Genomic DNA, 18,081 nt, shown 5'->3' with positions numbered 1-18,081 from the left:
TCATCTCTCCTCATCTCTCTTCATCTCTCCTCATCTCCTCCTCATCTCTCCTCATCTCCTCCTCATCTCCTCATCTCTCCTCATCTCCTCCTCATCTCTCCTCATCTCTCTTCATCTCTCCTCATCTCTCATCATCTCTCATCATCTCCTCCTCATCTCTCATCATCTCCTCCTCATCTCCTCCTCATCTCTCTTCAGCTCTCCTCATCTCCTCCTCATCTCTCTTCAGCTCTCCTCATCTCTCCTCATCTCCTCCTCATCTCTCCTCAGCTCCTCCTGGACTCTTGCAAGCCCAGACAGGGACATACAGTCCCTCTAGACTTGATAATCAGACGCCCGATCCACCTCCTCAAACTTTGAGGAGCTGGCTGGGTGCTTTGCTTACTTTGGAACAGCAAGTACTATGAAGGAAAAGGCACATCAGCGGGAGCAGTATGATGCTTTGAACAACGTTTCAGGTACCTAAACCTTGTTCTTTACCAAGTACTTGATGAAAGTATGTACAGAGCAGACCCAAATCATGATGCTGCTTCCACCGTGCCATGACCTCAGAAACCCTGAAATCCTCATTCTGATTTAGCATTTTTCGTACACCAGTCTGTGTTCTTCCCAGACATCTTAAAGTTAGTTACCAGCAGGAATTAACAAACAAAAACCACAGGGATATTTTCCTGTAGCACAATGCTTTTCTGTGTGATAAATTATGTTGACTTTGGAGACTCGTGAACATGATCATCCTCTCTTTGGCTCAGTTACAGTTTGTTTTATTTGACACGGAACAAAATCTTCTCAACCCTAAAAATGCATCATCTTTTATTGCTCATCAATATCAGATCCCTTGCAGCCCTTGGAGCTTTTTGATGGTTTGTCTTTTAGGATCTTATGTTGAAGCGTGGCACACTTAAGCAGAGAGTTCTTGTTAAATAAAATACTACTAATAATAATTGAAGTAGTTGAAATTCCCAGTCAATCATCCTTCACGTGGAATCTGTTTGTAAAGTTTATCCAGTGGAGGTTTCAGACAAAAACAATGTTTTTTGTATTAAAATGCAACCAGAATGAAGTTAGAAACAAGTACAGCTGATGCTGAAAGGCACACTTACCTTTTCTTGTCATGTTTGAAGTTAGTCATCAGAACTTTACAGAGAAATTATGAGAAAACATATAAACAGAAATGAAAGGACAGATGTTTGAAGATGAGGAGTCTTATGCATGTATTAGCTTTAACAAAAATAAAGGACTGCTCATAATACTTTACTAATTGGTTTAAATGTATTTATTTGTTTTCTTGGACCCCCACAGCATCTGTGCAGGTTCTGGTGGAGCCCGTGGGTCGATGGTTTGAGGCTTACATTCGGAGGAGAAACAGGAACTTGTCTGCCTCTTTCCAAGAGCTGGAGGAGGAAGAGGAGTCCTCGGAGGATGAGGAGGATGAGGAGCTGCAGCTGGAAGAGCATCCCATGCTCCGAACGCTCGACCCTAAAGATTGGAAGGTATCTGAGAGACGTCTTCCTTCTCTGTGTGACAAAATGAAATCAGAATTATGAAAAGAAAAAAACAGACATCGCTTGAAATTTAGCTCATGTTTCCGTTTATCTGTGTTTACATCTTGGAGTCCATCTGTAGTAAATGAAACTGGACAGCCTCTTAGCTGACAGTCGGAGCGAAAACCGATGGAGGTTCCTCAGAGCTCACTCACCTCCATAATCCTCAAACGGAAGAAGCAGGACTCTTCATGAGAAGTCACAGTCGTTGCTTTGTCGTCTCGTAGCAGCGGATGAGTCTCAAAGAAGAAGCTGTGGAGTTTTAATGGAGTCATTTTGCTTCTGCTGCTCCACTGAGAAGCAGCTGGAGGCCGTTAGAAAATCCAGCCGTCTTTACAACTAATCCAGCAAAACGTAGAAACTTAGAAATCTATGAATTAAAAAGAACTCGCAGAGACACAGGCGGCTCTTCGAGGCTGGGACTGTCTCCGTCTGTTTAATGAACATGTCTGGTTGCAGTAAGGGAAGCAAAAATCTGTATAATCTGACCTCCTGGAGCCTGATGGTCGCTCTGACTGGGCTTCAGTAATAATCCCAGCTCCACACAAAGTTCCAGAACTACAGTCCTCCATTAATCCTGACTTCTTTGACTCCTGGGAGCTGCTTGAAGGACTGTCGACCTGTGAGGAACCGGACTCTCTGGCTCAAGCATGACAGTGGCAGCATCATGATGTGGGGGTGTTCTTCAGCAGCAGGGACTGAGAAACTGGTCATTGTTGAGGGAAAACTGATTTTTAGTTGTTTTTGGTTTTAGTAAATTGAACTTGATCCTTGTTGGTGACTGAGTGTCGATTATTGTAAAACTGAATTTAAACACATCATCAGGCTGCAGGTCCTGAAACATCACAGAGGAGATGTCTGCAGATACAAACACTTGTTTAAAAGAAATCCATTGACAGTCCAAGTTATTCAACCTGACACTTGAGACTAAAAATATACACAGCAAGGTACAAATACTTCAGAAAGTATTTATTAAAACAGGCATTCTTGTTGAAATAAGGACTTTGGAAATGTTTTGTGGAGTGATTTTTGTTGATGTCAGCATCTACAGAGGAACATGAACATACATCCATGTTCATCCGGTTCTTCTGGTTTTCAGAATCAGGATCACTACGCTGTCCTTGGACTCCCACACCTGAGATACAGAGCAACACAGAGACAAATCAAAGCTGCTCGTAAGTTTCCCTCCTCTCTTTGCTGATTGTCCCCGAGGTGGGAGCTCAGCTGCTGCCGTTTGTCTTCCAGACAAAGTGATCGTGTTGAAGCACCATCCCGACAAAAGGAAAGCTGCAGGAGAACAGATAGCTGAAGGAGACAATGACTACTTCACCTGCATAACTAAAGGTTTGCAGCTTTTTAAAGGTTGACAGATGGAAGCTCTGAGCTGCCGTCAGCTGATCCTCGCTGTGTTGTTGTTGTTTGGACCTTAGCCATTGAAATCCTGTCCGACCCGGTGAAGAGGAGAGCCTTTGACAGCGTCGACCCCACCTTCGACAACACCGTGCCTTCCAAAGGCGAAGGCAGAGAGAACTTCTTTGACGTCTTCTCTCCTGTTTTCGAGAGAAACGCCAGGTGGTCTTCCAAGAAACTGGTGCCCAGCCTGGGCAGCGTGGAGTCATCCTTCGAAGAGGTGGACAATTTTTACTCTTTTTGGTGAGTTTGGCTGTTTGTAGCTGTTGTTCTGAGGCTGGGATGGGCTGAAGACGACAAATTAATCCTTCTTCTGCTTTTAAAGGTACAACTTTGACTCATGGAGGGAATTCTCTTACTTGGATGAAGAGGAAAAAGAAAAGGCTGAATGGTAAGCTGTGATTATTACAGACCTCAGAATGAAGCTTCAGATTTAAACCAGCAGGTTTTAGCTTAGTTCAGGCTCCCGGGTGTCGTCTGAAGCAGCTGTTTAAAGTTACCATGTGAAGCTCGTTATTTTCCAGGTTGTTTGTTTTTGCAGATGTACCATAATTACCTTCAGGTTAATAAAATCTGTGCCATCATGTGCTTCACGCCTCAGTCGCTCCAGAACTGCTGCTTTTTTGTTGCTGTGATTAGAAAAATAACAAATATCTGTCAGAAACTTCTCCTTCTTCACTTGATTCAGTTTGTCGTGACATCAGGAACAGAAAAAATGTGTTTGTTGGCTTTTTAACCAATTAAAATTATTGACGTGGTCGCAGAAAGAGGGAGAACAGTTTTTGCCACATGGATATTATTGTCGCGTCGTGTTTGTCCACGGCACTTTAACACCTTTAAGCTCCTTGTTTGTCTGGACTGACGTGTAAACTCCTGCCTCCTGCAGTCGAGATGAACGGAGATGGATCGAAAAGCAGAATCGAGCTTCCAGAGCTCAGAGGAAGAAGGAGGAGATGAACAGGATCCGCACGCTAGTTGGTAAAGTCGGCAGAAACACACGGCAGCATTTTATTACACAGGAAAACTCTAAAGATGGGCTTGGCTGCAGATACGGCGTACAGCTGCGACCCGAGGATAAAGAAGTTCAAGGAAGAGGAAAAAGCCAGGAAAGAGTCTGAGAAGAAGGCGAAGGCTGAAGCCAAGAAGAGAGAGCAGGAAGAGAAGGAGAAGGTGAGATGTGCAGAAACAGAAGCAGCTCTCCAGAACTTTGGTCACTTTTCACTTTTCAATCGATCCCTTCCTTCCAAAAAAGGCCCGTCAGGCGGAGCTGGAGGTGGCTCGCTTGGCGAAGGAGAAGGAGGAGGAGGAGGCCAGGCAAGCAGCCCAGCAGGCCAAGAAGGAGAAGGAGATCCAGAAGAAGGCCATCAAGAAGGAGAGGCAGAAACTGAGGACCACCTGCAAGGTTACCTTTTCTTCCTGTTCCTGTCAGACTGTATCAGCTGTTCAGCTAATCTGTGTTTCCCTCCACAGAACTGGAATTTCTTTGCCGACAGTGAAGCCGACAGCGTAAAAATGATGGAGGAGGTGGAGAAACTCTGTGATCGGCTGGAACTGACGAGGTTCGCTCATCTCTGAGACCTTTAATGAGATTACAGGACCTGCTCGGTTAAATTTGCCTTTTAGATTTTGGCTTCAAACAGGATAATCAACAGAAACAATATTCTGTGCGAGCAAGCTCTTATCTGCAGAACTTATTACAAATAAAGGTTCATATTTATTGTTTAAGGCCATAAAATGAAAGGAAACTGCATGTTTCTGGTCTGTGGGAGGAAACCAAGGTGAGCTCAGGGCGATCATGTAACTCCACCCAGGAAGGAGACTGCTCTAACCGCTGCACCACTGTGCCACAACTGCAGCTCAATCAAAGAATCTTAAATAACTGATCACCAGAGGTGCCCGTCTCTGGGAAGGGTTAAAGGTCATCTCCATCAGAGGCAGCAGGTTAAAGGTCAAACAGAAAAAGAAATGGTGACCGTGTGTGTTTTGTTACCAGTCTGCAGTCTCTGAATGAAATCCTGGCCTCGGGCTCCAGGGAGGAGAGCAAGGCAGCGATTGGGAAGCAGGTAAAAACCCCGGTGCTGCATGTCCTCCACCTCGGACCCCCCCGGCTGTCTCACCCTCTCTGTGCTCCGGGTTCAGGTGGAGGAGGTGAACTGCCAGCTGCAGAAGGAGAAGGAGGCCGAGGCCCAGGCCAGGCAGGCCGCCCGCAGCGCCGAGCAGGCCAGCGGCGGGGGGGGCGGGGCCAAGGGCTGGAACGAGGAAGACCTCCAGCTGCTCATCAAAGCTGTCAACCTGTTTCCTGCCGGGACCAACTCCAGGTAGATCAACGTTTATCGCCCAGAAAAACAGGCTGACAGTAATTTAATGACATCAGTTTAGTGAACTTGTTCCAGTTTACGTCTAATCTGCGTCCATTTTCCTCCGGACAAACAGCTCTGATTGGCCTGTTTTTAAAGAGTGAGACTTTTTAAACAACGTCTGTTTTTCTTTTCCAGGTGGGAAGTTATTGCCAACTACATGAACTTGCACTCCACCAGCGGCATGAAGAGAACGGCTAAAGATGTCATCAATAAGGCCAAGAATCTTCAGAAACTCGGTAGGATCAACTTTCCTTTAATCGTTTTTGTGGAAATGCTGAGAGTAGCTGGAAACTGAGATGGAGATTTAAAACGAGCCAAGATGAGGGAAAAATTCAAAGCAGAACAGAAGCTAAAAACAGCTAAATGGTAGCTAAAAGTACTAAAACATTAGCTAAATCTGTAGCAAACAATTCTTGAGCTAATATTAGCTAAAAGGAACAAAAATGGAAGCTCAAAGTGAAAGTAGAATTAGAAAACAAATGGAGCGGGTCAGCTAAAGCAGATTTAGGTTTTAATGTGTTGTAAAGGTAAAAGTATAAATGTTTCTTATTATTATAGACATGGTTTAATTGCAAAAAGAAAATGAAACAAACTTCAATCAGGAAAACAAAGGTGTGACACATATGTCTGCTTTTATCGATAACAGCTCGACGTTGTCATAGAAACCTTTCGTTCAGTTTTAACATGTCGTCCACAGAAAGCTTGACTTTGATGCAACAAAATTTTGTCTTCAGATCCCCTACAGAAAGACGAGATCAACAGGAAAGCCTTTGAGAAGTTCAGGAAGGAGCACACGTCGGTGCCGCCCTCCGTGGACAACGCCATGCCCTCCGAGAGATTCGATGGTGAGTTTCCTGCGAGCTGTGTGTGTGTGTGTTATACACACTTCAACAAACGTGGGTTGCATGAAGCTTCTTGTGGTTGTAGATGTTGACCTAGTTTCAGTCGGCAGCCTGAATCAGTATTTTAAGGACAGAACTGAACCGATTCCTTTCCTTCAGCCTCTGGCGGCGAAGGTAACTCCGCCCCCTGGACCACAGAGGAGCAGAAACTTCTGGAGCAGGCCTTGAAGACCTACCCCGTCAGCACACCGGAGCGCTGGGAGAAGATCGCCGCTGCCGTTCCCGGGCGGAGCAAGAAGGACTGTATGAAGAGGTACAAGGTAAGCTGGACGAAGCACCAGATCTGCTGTGTCATCGATCAGACATGCCGAGTCATGTTTCTGCCTCCATGTTTCCCTGACAGGAACTGGTGGAGATGGTTAAAGCCAAGAAAGCTGCTCAGGAACAAGTGGCAGCCAAGAATAAAAAATGACAAACGACGATAAAAATCTGTTATTTTAATGTTATTCTTTATTTTATAATAAAAGAAAAAAAACATCATTCGTGCTTCTGCTCAGTTCCTCATCCAGAACATCCCGCTCTGGACCTGGTTGTAGTCAGGCAGCTGTTCGATTGGACCTGAAGACGAGACGGACACGGATGTCCTGACGCTGAAAACGTTGGAACTTCGGCTCCATCCATAAAAACGTGACTTACCAACCGCTGCGATGGCGGGGGCCCTGTTGTAGACGTATTTGGCACAAACCTCCTTAATGGTGCTGCTGTCAATGGCCTGTGGACACATGAGATATATTAGAGATTTCCCACAGCTCTGCTGCCCATTAACTCAAACTTTAACGCAGGAAGCAACCCTGTCCAGTCCTGTTGATTCAGGAACCATAAAAACAGATGATTTAAGAGTCACCAAGTCAGAGGCAGGAAGCAAATCTCTGGTCTGACTGGACTCCTCCAACTACCCCGAGGTAGGATTTCAAGATGGCTGCTGCTCTACAATTCAGTAAAGAAGCTTTTACTGTTAATATTTGATCTTTAAGTTGTCACATTGCTCACAGACTGCAGGAGAAATAAAGGCTTTGCTGCGGGCGGCCATCTTGTTTCTGACTCACTGAGCGGGAGAACTGGAAACTTCCCACTAACCCGGGGGGGGGTCAGACTCCAGACTCCAGGCCTCGAGGCTCCGCTGTCCTGCAGGTTTCACGTGTTTCTGCTCCGACACACCTGAGTCACATGGTTTAATCATCAGCAGCTTCTCCAGGAGCTCAGCAACAAGTCGTCCATTTAAAGCAGCAACACGTCTGAAACCTGCAGGAGAGCGCCCCCGAGGAGCGGGGTCTGACACTTGAGCATTGAAACATGGTGGTGGCTGCATCATGCTGTGGGGGTGTTTACTGGAACAACTGCATGAAGCAAAGTACGGCGCCGAATGTTCCCCGTCCAACATGGCGCACAGAAGGGTTTAGGGACAACTCGTCCTCTGGAGCGAGCGGCTCGGTCTGCGCCGGTCCTGATCACCACAGTCCAACTCACATCGATCCGAGCCTCCAGCTCGTGCAGCGGGATCCTGCGGCTGTAGCACAGCATCTGTCTGCCGATGTCCTCGCAGATGGGGGTGGAGCCTGGACAAAGTCGGTCCACGTTAACTCAAAGCACAACGCTCCCAACGGCACGAGTCTCCCGTCACGCTGCCTTACCGTCAAGATGCAGCAGCATGTTGGTTTTGAGCAGATTCTTGGCCCGAGCCACCTCACTTTCTGTCACACTGGTGCAAAGAGACATCCTGACAGGAGGAGACGCAAAAGTTCACACAGAGTCAGAATTAGGAAGGTTTGCTTCTGCTTGGCAAAAAAACTGCACAATTGTTACATTTAGCAATAACAAAAGCCAAAATGAGCTAAAAATGAAGGAAATCATTTTAAAGGAGCCCAAAATTTTTCAAGGGTTCAATGAAATCAAAAATCATTTTAAAAGTAAAGCTGAATGTCCCGAACCAGCTGAAAGTTTGCTGAGTCAGCATTTGAAATGTTTCATTTCTGCACAGGTAAACGAGTCAAAGCCAACGTTTGTGGCTGTTTGCGGCTGTTTGCGCCCTCACCATTCCCTCTGAGTGAAGTGCATCATGTCGCTGACGGTGCCGGGCTCACACACCATGTAGAGCCCCCACAGCCCCGTGTCCGTGTAGCACGTGTTGAAGGACTGGAAGCTGTGGCACAGGTTCCCCTGGCAGGCCATCTGAGCCAGTTTACTGGACAGATTCTGGACCCACACAGACCAAACAAGCACTTCTGATCACACAAAGACTTTTAATGGTTGACCATAAAGAGCTCCGGGGTACTCACCACACCGCCACCGAACGAGCGGTCCCAGTTTCCTATGAGAGTGTTGGCCACCATCAGGGGGATGGTGTCCGGGTGCGACCAGCCGACGGCTTCCACCGCGATGGCAATATGAGCGAGGGGCATTTTGTCGTCGCGCACTCGGATCTGAAACAAGCAGACGGGGTTTCAGCAAGACTTCTTACACAAAGTCTTATTTGTCCTTCTGTGTCTGATGAGGTACAGCGCCCTGCGAAGGTCTTCAAACCCACAACTTGTCACGTTGCAGAATTTTATGTGACAGACCAACACAGAGTGATGCAATATGGTGAAACGTTGTTTACAAATAAAGACATATGAGTGAGTTTCCTCCAGGTACTCCAGACCAAAAACATGCGAATGGTTGTTTGTCTCAGTGTCCCTGTGATGGACAGGAGACCTGTCCAGGGTGTCCCCCGCCTGGAGACAGGAACCAGATCCCCGCGACTTGGAAAGGAAAACAAGAAAACTGAGGAATAACCTGAAAAGTGCAGAGCCCAGCTGAAGTAGAGAAATAAAAAACAATAACGTATCCCATTCGCTCACCTCACTTTAAATAACAGTTTTCCTTTTCCATAAAGCCAGTATTTCTGACTTAAATACTCCCTCATCAACACAAACAACATATTAATACATGCACTGTGCCAACACCACACACTACATGATATTTTTGCCTGCTCTACCCTTTTCTGTCCACTAGATGGGGCTGGTAGACCAAAACCAAGCCTCATGAAACTTCCACCCAGATGACCCAGTTTTGATTTATCTGGGTCATCGTTGCTTCATTGAGGCTTCATCTGCCCATTCCTACCTGCCTGTTGTGTTCCTTGGTCTTCATGATGCTGTAACAAACCTCTGAGGCCTTCACAGAACACCGGGATTTATACGGAGATTAAATTACTAATAAAGCGACTTTAATACACATTAAATCTTAGTAACATGCTTTAATGTTTGTGGTTGGATCGTGACAACACTTGGAAAGATTTAAGAGGTGTGAAAACTTTTGCAAGGCACTGTGTAGCTTTCATAAGGCAATATTCAGTTCACTATAAAGGAAATATTTACAATGTGCTAAGAGCCTTTTTAAGGGTGACATCAGGTAAAGACGCGCTCCTACCTCACTTCCTGTGAAACGGCAGGGAGGGACAGCTGGGGCTCCGCCTTCATCTCTGCTCGGAAGTTTTCCAAAGTGATACTTGGCCAAACTGATGAGTTCATCGTGACAAACTCCTGGTCAGAAACAGTCGTCAGGGTCTGAACGGCTCAGACAGTTTCACCAGCAACACGTCGCTGTCAACTTCTGTGGTTTGGTCTCATTAAAACAGACCAAGTCATGTCAAACTCAAGGCCCGTGGGCCAGATCTGGCCCTTTGAAACATTTCTTCTGGCCCCCCAGTCTGTGAGCGATCGAGTCTCTGTTGCTTCTCCTTTTGTTAGTGAAGTCCTCCTGTCCCAGGTACTTTGAGGCCAAGAAGATAAGCTTTAATTTCTCAGTAATCTTTTAATTCGATGTGGAAAAAGCAGCAGAGCTCATCAGACGGGATCGATCAAACTCTGGTAGATAAACTATCAGATATCTGACTCGAGTTAAAGTGCATCAGAGTAACAGAGAGTCTGCTTTAATGTTTGTTTCTGTATTTGTAGATTTATGATCAGATTTTCATTTATGGCTTTTCAGCTGTTTTAATGGAGAAAAATTCATAGGAATGATGCTAATAATGTCTTTTAGAGTTTGATCTATATTTCTTTGTCCACTAAATTCTACATAATATGTAACCAGGAGAAGGTGTTTGATATTTCTATCTGAATAATTTGACAAATTACATGTAAAACCAGGGTCATCATATGTAGGTTTTCAATAAATATTAATAGAGACTGTTTTTAATTTTGGCTCCCTTGTGTTACAGAGTTTACACGGCTGCGTTAATAAGGCTTTACAGTTTAATTACAGTTGAGCTGATTCTAATCAAACACACAAAGAGAGAAGGAGTCTGACCTCCAGCAGCAGCCAGAACGATTCGGGGTCCTTTGTAGTGAGTGGTGATGTACTCCACCAGGTCTCCTCTGTTGATCGTCCTGCAGCACAAACACACACACCTGGCTAAGAACACCTAAACTCCACACGTGTCAATCGTAAAAACAAGCAGTCCGGCCTTACTTGATGTTCTCGGTGGGGCCCAGGATGGTCCTGCCCAGCGCTGTGGACTGGTACGCTGTGGCATGCAGGTAATCGAACACCACTTCCTGCAGGTTGGTTTCTACTTCCTGCATCTCTCTGAGGATGACGCCTCGCTCCCTCTCGATCTCCGCCTCACCGAGCGTGCTGTTCTGGATGATGTCGGCCAGGATTTCAACAGCTTGGACACAGAAAGCAGACGTTTCTTTGTAAATTAGGGCTGCAGCAAACAGGACACACATTGTCTCACTGTCTCTTCCCCTCTCCCTGGCTCTGTTGGAGCTTGTGCAGACAGCCGCGGTAGTCAGAAACAGCCGGTTTGTGCTCTTCTGAGCACCTCCGGTGTTTGTGTATGGCTCGGGTCAGCTTGTACCTCGAGGAAGATCCTTAGAGAACGCTTTGGCGTAGTAGACTGTCTGCTCCCGCGACGTGTAAGCGTTGAGATGAGCTCCCATGTTCTCAATCTCTAACTCCAGGTCCAGCTGAGAACGCTTCCTGGTGCCCTGTAAGCACAGTATTTTTAATAAATCAACGTAACAAGGGATGAAACGCTGCAGCCTCCTTCCTTACCTTAAACGCCATATGCTCCAGAAAATGGGCCGTGCCATTATTTCTCTCGTTCTCATAGCGACTGCCGGCATCGATCCACAGACCCACCTGCAAAAAAATAAAATAAAAATATTCTCTGCCGTTTCATAGTACCAGTGGAGACATTTAGTGATGCTGTGAGGGGAAATTACGTATTTTTTTACATTCCATTCCAGATTGTTCTGCTGATTTTGACCCATTTTAAACTTTTAGTTCTCATAGATTGATAAAAAGTAAAAAGGAAAGGGATCACATTTGATCAGGATGGTGACTTCACTTACTGTGCAGGTAGTGAGCCCGGAGTCCTCGGACGCCACTCGGAGTCCGTTTTCCAGACTGGTCACCTTGGTTTCCGGGACATTCAGCGCCACCTGCTGGGCAGCCTGGGTAGCTAACAGCCGCGGCGGTCCTGCGGTGAGCTGGAGACAAGACGGGCAGTCATGATGACGCTGCGAGTTTACTACACTCACGTTAATTCATTTCACCACGTTTTAGTCAGTTTTACGGCTTTTCTTGGACCAACCATAACGATTTATCACAGAATAACGGAGCAGGTCGCGACTGTAACACAGCCTGAAACCGAGCCGACAGGTTTCCCGCCGTTAACCGTCTACCGTAACAACAATGGATGTTTTAGATTAAAAAATAACTTTAAACACATTTTTCTTACCCTGCTCGGATAATTAGTCTTCAACAAACGCATCTGTAAAACATTTCTACCCGCTAATGTGAGCCGTTGTAAGGACGCCGCCATATTGTTTATGGGTAACTGCGCAGTTGCAGCGTCACGCAACTTCCACCGGAGATGACGACATATTTTTTTCTCTTAGAAAATAAAAGCCGAAGGATTTCAAATGATAAAATATTATTCGTATAGATGTAATTTTTAGTTCTTAGATTTTAATTAGAGGAAAAAGATTTAAAAGATTTAAACTAGTAATCTTAGAATGTAATAAACTGCACTTATTATCTAAGTTTCAAACTTATTCTTATTCTAATATAGTGACAAATAACATTTAAACAATTTATATTCATAATTTTTTAGAACGCAAGTATAAGGTTTATTTTAATGTGGTAAAATTAATAATTTTCTACAAATTTAAAAAGGACTCAAAAGTTTAGTGTTTCGTCCCACTTTGTATAAGAGTTGGCTCGTTTTATTTGTCTTAACTTTAAAAAAAATAAAATGTCAACAGATTTTTCGTTCAGCATTTATTTAAAACGTAATGAACTGTGTTATCTTTATTTCAAACTTCCAGTACGTTTTGTGGCTCTGGACAAATTATATTTATAGGGAGAAAGGGGCAGAAATGGCTCTTACGATGCTAAACGTCACTGAAGCTGTGAAACGTCATTTTATTTTGAAAGAACTCGACAGATCGCAGGCGGAAGTTGATGAGGTAACGAGTTAACAAGCGCGAATCTCCCCGGTTCTCGAAGTTGGTGTAGTGCTCAACCTTTAATCGAGCTTCATTGACAAAATAAATATAAAAAACGAGCTGAATTGACGTACACTCGCATGCAGAACAGAGTCAGCTCCTGTCCGATATTTTAAGGTACCTTTTCCACCAAAGTTTGTCTTGTTTTATAGCCATGTTTAGCACCAAGTCGAGCGGTTTTGTCAGATGCTAACGGTAGGTTTAGCTAAGTGACTGAACTTTAGCTCCGGTAGGCTGCAGGTAAAGCTTCTGTCTTTGCTGTAACTTACAGACTAAAATAATTTAAAAATGGCTGATCTAATGGACGGTGACCTGGAAGATGGAGAAATCTCCGGGTCCGGCTCGGACAGCGAGATGGGAACCGGCGCAGCGGACCAAGCCCCGGCTCGTGCCCCAGAATCCTCCGTCTTCAGCGGGGAGCCTTTCCCGCGCCGACCCGCCGCCGCATACCGGAGCTCGGCCAGGGCGGTGGAGACCAGCGACAGCGACTCGGACTCCTCGGACGAAGGGGCGGCCGTGTGGCGCCGGAAGCGCCAGAAAGTGTCCGACGCTCCGCCGCCTCCTGCGCGCTCCGCCCGCCCGGGGGCGCCGCCGCCGGTGCCCGCCCGCGCCGGCGCGCCCGGCAGCCGCAAGGTGAACAACATCTGGGGCTCCGTGGTCCAGGAGCAGTGCCAGGACGCCGTGACAGCAGAGCTGGGCATATTCGGCATGGAGGGCGTCGGCATGTCGAGCAGGAGCGTGGAGACGTATAATTTCGTCCTGGCCCGGAAGATGATGGAGAAGGAGAGGGAGGTGGAGAGGCAGTCCAAGCAGGAGGAGGAAGTGAGCATGCTGGACGCTGAGCTAGAGGACTACATGAAGGGGCAGGGGTCCGAGGAGAGGACAGGGGGGGATGCAAAGAGAAAAAGGCCAGCCAAAGAGAGACTGGGCCCCCGAGCCGAGATGGACACCAAGGGCCGGTACGAGATCACTGAGGATGACCCCGACGAGAAGGTGACTGATGAGATTGCCTACAGACTGCAGGAGCCCAAAAAAGAGCTGATAGAGCGCGTCGTCAGCGTCGTCGGCAAGAAAAAAGCCATCGAGCTGCTGGGAGAGACCGCCAGCCTGGAGGAGAACGGCGGCGTGTACACCATGGACGGCAGCAGGCGGCGGACTCCGGGCGGAGTCTTCCTCAACCTGCTGAAGAACACCCCCAGCGTCTCCAAGTCCCAGATCAAGAAGATCTTCTTCGAGGAGCAGCAGAGGGACAACAAAAGCAAGAAGGCGGCGCAGAAGAGGAGGCGGCACGTGCTGGCGAAGAAGATGAAGCAGGTCATCGGCACGCTCAACCTGCAGGAGCACGACGACGTCTCCAGGGAGACGTTCGCTAGCGACACCAACGAGGCCTTGGAGTCACTGGAGGAGCCTGCAGAGGAAGACAGGGAGGAGGAGGAGGAGGAGGAGGAGAAGGAGGAAGCTGCTGTGGGCATCGAGGAGACAGCAGTGGTCTATAACTCTGCAGACCTGGAGGTGTTCTGAAAGTGAACAATAACTGGAACCGAGGTGGAAACGGCACACTGAAAGCACTATAAAGTTCATTGTTTGAGTCACACTGTGTCCTTTTTTTGCTTTCTTTTTAAACCCTACAAAAAATGTTAATGCTAAAAATTGAAACCTGTATTTGTGTTCAGCATGGATTTTGTTGCTTATCTTGGAAAAAAAATTAAATTCCTAACTACCTTCTTTGTAGTAATTTTCAGTTTGTGTCAATAAGATCCCGGTTTATCGAGCTCATTGGGATTAAATTTCAGGAAAATAAATAACTGCTTGAAATCAAAGCGACCAGGCTTCCTTGTAGCAGGTTTTAGATAGGAAGCAACAAATCAGCTGCTTTGAGTTTAAAATGACCTGCAGTGTCAGCATCTGTCCACTAGATGGCAGACACACTCTTTCTCAAAATGAATTTAATTGAATCTAATTTAGTTTTAGAGGTGAAATGTGATCCATTAAAGAATTCAGTCCAAGAGCTAACTCAACTTGCAGTTTATTGACAAGATTTGTCCAAAGCAGGTCCAGCTTTGTCCCTTCTCATCATAAGACGCCAAACCTTTAATTTCCTCTCTTTTAGCGGTGACCGGGAATATTCCAACTCCCTGTGCAAACAAAAAAAGCTGATGAAGTTTTATAGAAACAGCGAAGAGAAGGTGTGTTTGTGTGTTTTTTATTCCCGACAGTTTAAACTTGTTCTCCTCGCAGGCTGTGGTCCGTTCCACCTGTTCGCCCTTCAGAAAGAAACGAGACGTTTCCTTTTATGGCAAAGACGATCAAAGAAATGACTGATGTTCTGCTGTGTCTCATTCATTGTGGAATCGTTGGTCTCAGGACCTCCGTGTCTGTCACCTGGCAACAAACTGGTTGCTTGGATACAACACGCCGTTTCTTTCGCTCCGATCAAACGAGACCTGAACTGAAAGGCTGGCATCTTTGCTGCATGTCAGCACTCACAGATGCTGTCAACTAAGTAGTTTTGTTTTGTTTTTCCTAGGTCAAATGTCTTTACTGGTGACCATGATTTTCAGTTTTGTACAATTATCCATCTATAACACAGATAAACTTCTCACCTCTTAGTTCATCGCAAACGATGAAGCCATTTGTGATTATAGGAAAATAAATATCACAGCCCAGTACATACCCAGTGTGTGTGCCTGGTATTTACTGGGTAACAGACCCCTTCACTTAGGAAGACGTCCTCGATCTAAAACCATTTGTGAGTATGTGGTGTGCTGTTGGCGCCTCAGCTAATTAAACAGTGGCGCAGCGTAAATGAACATTTCCACTTTTTGCAGGAGTCGATCAGCATCATAGGACCAAAAGAACTGAGGCCGGATTCTTGGAAGAGCACCAACACGAGAGGAGGAACCGATGAGGAACAAAGGAGCCCAAATACTCCGAGATACACCAGGGACACAAATGTGCAAATGTGTGGCCACTAGTATGTCAAGGTGACAGTGCTGCTGGGCGTTCGATGATGTTCTGAGCTGACTTTTATTAGTAGGAGTTGAAGAAGGTCGTTGAACGCAGGTGAGATGCTGGATCGGCCTGCCCACAGCTCCACCAAGGCGTGCCTCCATTAACGAACAAATGGCATCAGGAGAACAGACACGGGTGGCTATCATCTCAACAACAACACGTATACAAACATTTCTGCGTGCGGACTCATACAGCATAGCAGACGGCTCCCAGAACGCCGTTAACTCCCCAGTTCAGAGCTGAGATCATCTGCCTGTTTGAATCAGTGATGGATGAGCACGTCACTATACCACAGACTGCATTCGTGCACCAATATATCATAAATGCCATCCGTGTTTTCAGTTTCCATCTGACGAGACTTGTTCTCAGGAAGGTGACCGAGGAACTCCCTGCAGTCCGGCAGCATTTATTCAAATAAATCACACTTCTGAGGAAGCCGTCTTACCAATACTTACAGTACAATAAGAATTATTTCCTTGTTGATTTATCTACATTTTAATTTTAACTTCATATGATATATGGACCATGAAATTTTCAGTGAAACATTAACAAAAAAAGGTTTTTCTTCTTCCTGCTGCCTCAGTGAGATTCGTGAATGAACTCAGGCAACAAGGGGTTAAAGTTAAACTGACATGTAGTTTGGTTTTATAGAAGATTTCCAAAACAAATGTAATGTGATAAGTCATGCAAAGATAACATAATTCCAGCATATCTCAGACACTAAGCTAAGATTATCAGAACAGGAGTTAAAAGTAAAATAAAAATAAAAAAATGAAGCAGATATGCTGAAATAGTTTTCGAAGAACACCGAGTTTTTCCAACCCTAATGCATTTCTATGAGAAACAAAAATAGTAATTTAGGGTAAATAATTTGTAGTAAAGATAATTTATGATTAAATATAAAAGTTAGAAAAACCAAAACTCACACCGTAATGTGCCGAACAAGCTGAACGTTTCCTAAAGTAATCAGTCAACAAATAGCCTCATATTTGTGTTTATTTGTTTTACAGGAGAGTCTCTCTGCAGCCCAGTCTCCACTAAATGTTTCGGCTCGGCCCGATCATCAGTGTCATGGAACTGACAGATGACTTTCCAGACTCTTGCCTCTCTGCGATCCCTGCTGCGTTTCCTGCTGCACCTAGCTAATTTACAGACATTTATGCTAGTAGCTGAGAGCCGTCGACAACATGTCTCTGAACGCAACATTGTGCATTTTCATGGTTTCGACACAGCCGGTGAGAAGCAGTTTTCTTTTAAAACCAGACTTTCACGTCGCTCCACATCTGTCCAGGTCAGAGATCCATGCAGACCCGGCGTGGAGAACATCCGTTCACTCTCCTCCGGCTGCTGAGGGCTTCATTTTGACACAGCCTACTGTGCTAAATGAAATTATAAACCCATTCAATTAGGAGTGGCTTTCAAGCACCAAGCCAGGACAACATGGCCGTGTCCGGACTCTGAGCAGACTTAGAGGACAACTCTTGTCATTGGTCTGTTCATGTCTCCTCTTCGATGGAACGGGCAGAACCCATTAAACTGATTAAACCCATTAAACGTCTCGAGCCAGGCTGTCATCAGTGGAGTTTGTAACAAACCACAGTTAAGGATTTTAAAAACAGAATTGGGCTTCCTTCTGTGGCAGAAAGAGGCGACTTGTTGAAGCCAGGAAGTGTAACCAGCAGCTGACAGCCTGGTGTTCCTCCTTAATGTGTTGGGATCCCAGCCTGCTGCAGACTCTCCCAACGCCCTGATTTTCTGTGTTCATCAGACACACGAACGGATACAAAAACATAATCGGACGCTGCTGAAAAGGTAAATGAACTGTGCTTATATTACGATATTTACTGTCTGCAGCCCTCAACCGCCCAGTAATTTATATATACGGCCCACTTGCATGTGAAACGGAAGGAGAAGTGGGCTGGCTGGATCCCCACCTGCACGTTCAGGTGTAGCCCCTGAGGCTCCGCCTCCTCGCCGTACTGAAGGTCTGCACAGACCGCCATCTGGTGGTTTGATGTTTGCATATCGTCACCTTCTTAAAATAATTGCCTAAGTCATTTTTTGCAATGTTTCAGGAAACACAAAAAACTGAACCATTTGTTGATTGTTAAGATGATTTAGGCAAAAAAATAATTAAAAAAAAAAATGACTTAGGCAATTATTTTAAGAAGGTGACAATATTACTCCTGGAGAAAAGGACCATATACTCACCTGAGATCCTCCAGCCTGAAAACAGATCCAGCAGCAGTGAGGACATGTGGACAGTTTGTCCTCCAGCAGCAGAGTGAGGACATGTGGACAGTTTGTCCTCCAGCAGCAGAGTGAGGACATGTGGACAGTTTGTCCTCCAGCAGCAGAG

The 18,081-nt window shown here is 45.8% G+C and overlaps 3 protein-coding genes across 4 annotated transcripts in view; 2 read left to right on the top strand and 1 right to left on the bottom strand.

The window, feature by feature from the left end:
- dnajc2 (DnaJ (Hsp40) homolog, subfamily C, member 2) overlaps positions 1 to 6,696 on the top strand; it is a 24,888-nt gene extending 18,192 nt beyond the window's left edge. Inside the window, exons 2-16 of the mRNA XM_017438754.3 lie at positions 1,303 to 1,493; positions 2,644 to 2,719; positions 2,790 to 2,888; positions 2,975 to 3,197; positions 3,280 to 3,345; positions 3,841 to 3,932; positions 4,003 to 4,124; positions 4,207 to 4,356; positions 4,425 to 4,513; positions 4,948 to 5,017; positions 5,094 to 5,272; positions 5,450 to 5,550; positions 6,049 to 6,159; positions 6,316 to 6,476; positions 6,560 to 6,696. Coding sequence (XP_017294243.1) covers positions 1,303 to 1,493; positions 2,644 to 2,719; positions 2,790 to 2,888; positions 2,975 to 3,197; positions 3,280 to 3,345; positions 3,841 to 3,932; positions 4,003 to 4,124; positions 4,207 to 4,356; positions 4,425 to 4,513; positions 4,948 to 5,017; positions 5,094 to 5,272; positions 5,450 to 5,550; positions 6,049 to 6,159; positions 6,316 to 6,476; positions 6,560 to 6,628 — 1,799 coding nt within the window. The 3' untranslated portion in view covers positions 6,629 to 6,696. The remainder of the gene's footprint in view (positions 1 to 1,302; positions 1,494 to 2,643; positions 2,720 to 2,789; positions 2,889 to 2,974; positions 3,198 to 3,279; positions 3,346 to 3,840; positions 3,933 to 4,002; positions 4,125 to 4,206; positions 4,357 to 4,424; positions 4,514 to 4,947; positions 5,018 to 5,093; positions 5,273 to 5,449; positions 5,551 to 6,048; positions 6,160 to 6,315; positions 6,477 to 6,559) is intronic.
- On the bottom strand, positions 6,645 to 12,084 carry pmpcb (peptidase, mitochondrial processing subunit beta). Its single transcript, XM_017438755.3, has 13 exons — positions 11,942 to 12,084; positions 11,553 to 11,690; positions 11,254 to 11,340; positions 11,057 to 11,186; positions 10,666 to 10,864; positions 10,504 to 10,583; positions 9,625 to 9,737; positions 8,493 to 8,636; positions 8,249 to 8,409; positions 7,848 to 7,933; positions 7,684 to 7,772; positions 6,853 to 6,928; positions 6,645 to 6,774 (listed from the first exon to the last, which is right to left on the bottom strand). Exons 1-13 carry the CDS (start codon positions 12,023 to 12,025, stop codon positions 6,710 to 6,712), a joined length of 1,452 nt encoding a protein of 483 aa, XP_017294244.1. The 5' UTR covers positions 12,026 to 12,084; the 3' UTR covers positions 6,645 to 6,709.
- Positions 12,085 to 12,657: 573 nt separating this feature from the next.
- Positions 12,658 to 14,435, top strand: phax (phosphorylated adaptor for RNA export). 2 transcript variants are annotated; one of them, XM_017438732.3, is made up of 2 exons: positions 12,658 to 12,827; positions 12,982 to 14,435. In XM_017438732.3, exon 2 carries the CDS (start codon positions 12,999 to 13,001, stop codon positions 14,229 to 14,231), a length of 1,233 nt encoding a protein of 410 aa, XP_017294221.1. In that variant the 5' UTR covers positions 12,658 to 12,827; positions 12,982 to 12,998; the 3' UTR covers positions 14,232 to 14,435. The 2 variants fall into 2 exon arrangements, with proteins under 2 accessions (XP_017294221.1, XP_017294220.1); XM_017438731.3 differs by having other exon boundaries at positions 12,658 to 12,905.
- The last annotated feature ends 3,646 nt before the right edge of the window (positions 14,436 to 18,081 follow it).

The sequence above is a fragment of the Kryptolebias marmoratus genome, linkage group LG1, assembly GCF_001649575.2.
Source record: "Kryptolebias marmoratus isolate JLee-2015 linkage group LG1, ASM164957v2, whole genome shotgun sequence".
Taxonomy (NCBI): Eukaryota; Metazoa; Chordata; class Actinopteri; order Cyprinodontiformes; family Rivulidae; genus Kryptolebias; species Kryptolebias marmoratus.
The sequence above is the reverse complement of the archived record's forward strand: the minus strand, read 5'-3'. Positions and strand labels throughout refer to the sequence as shown.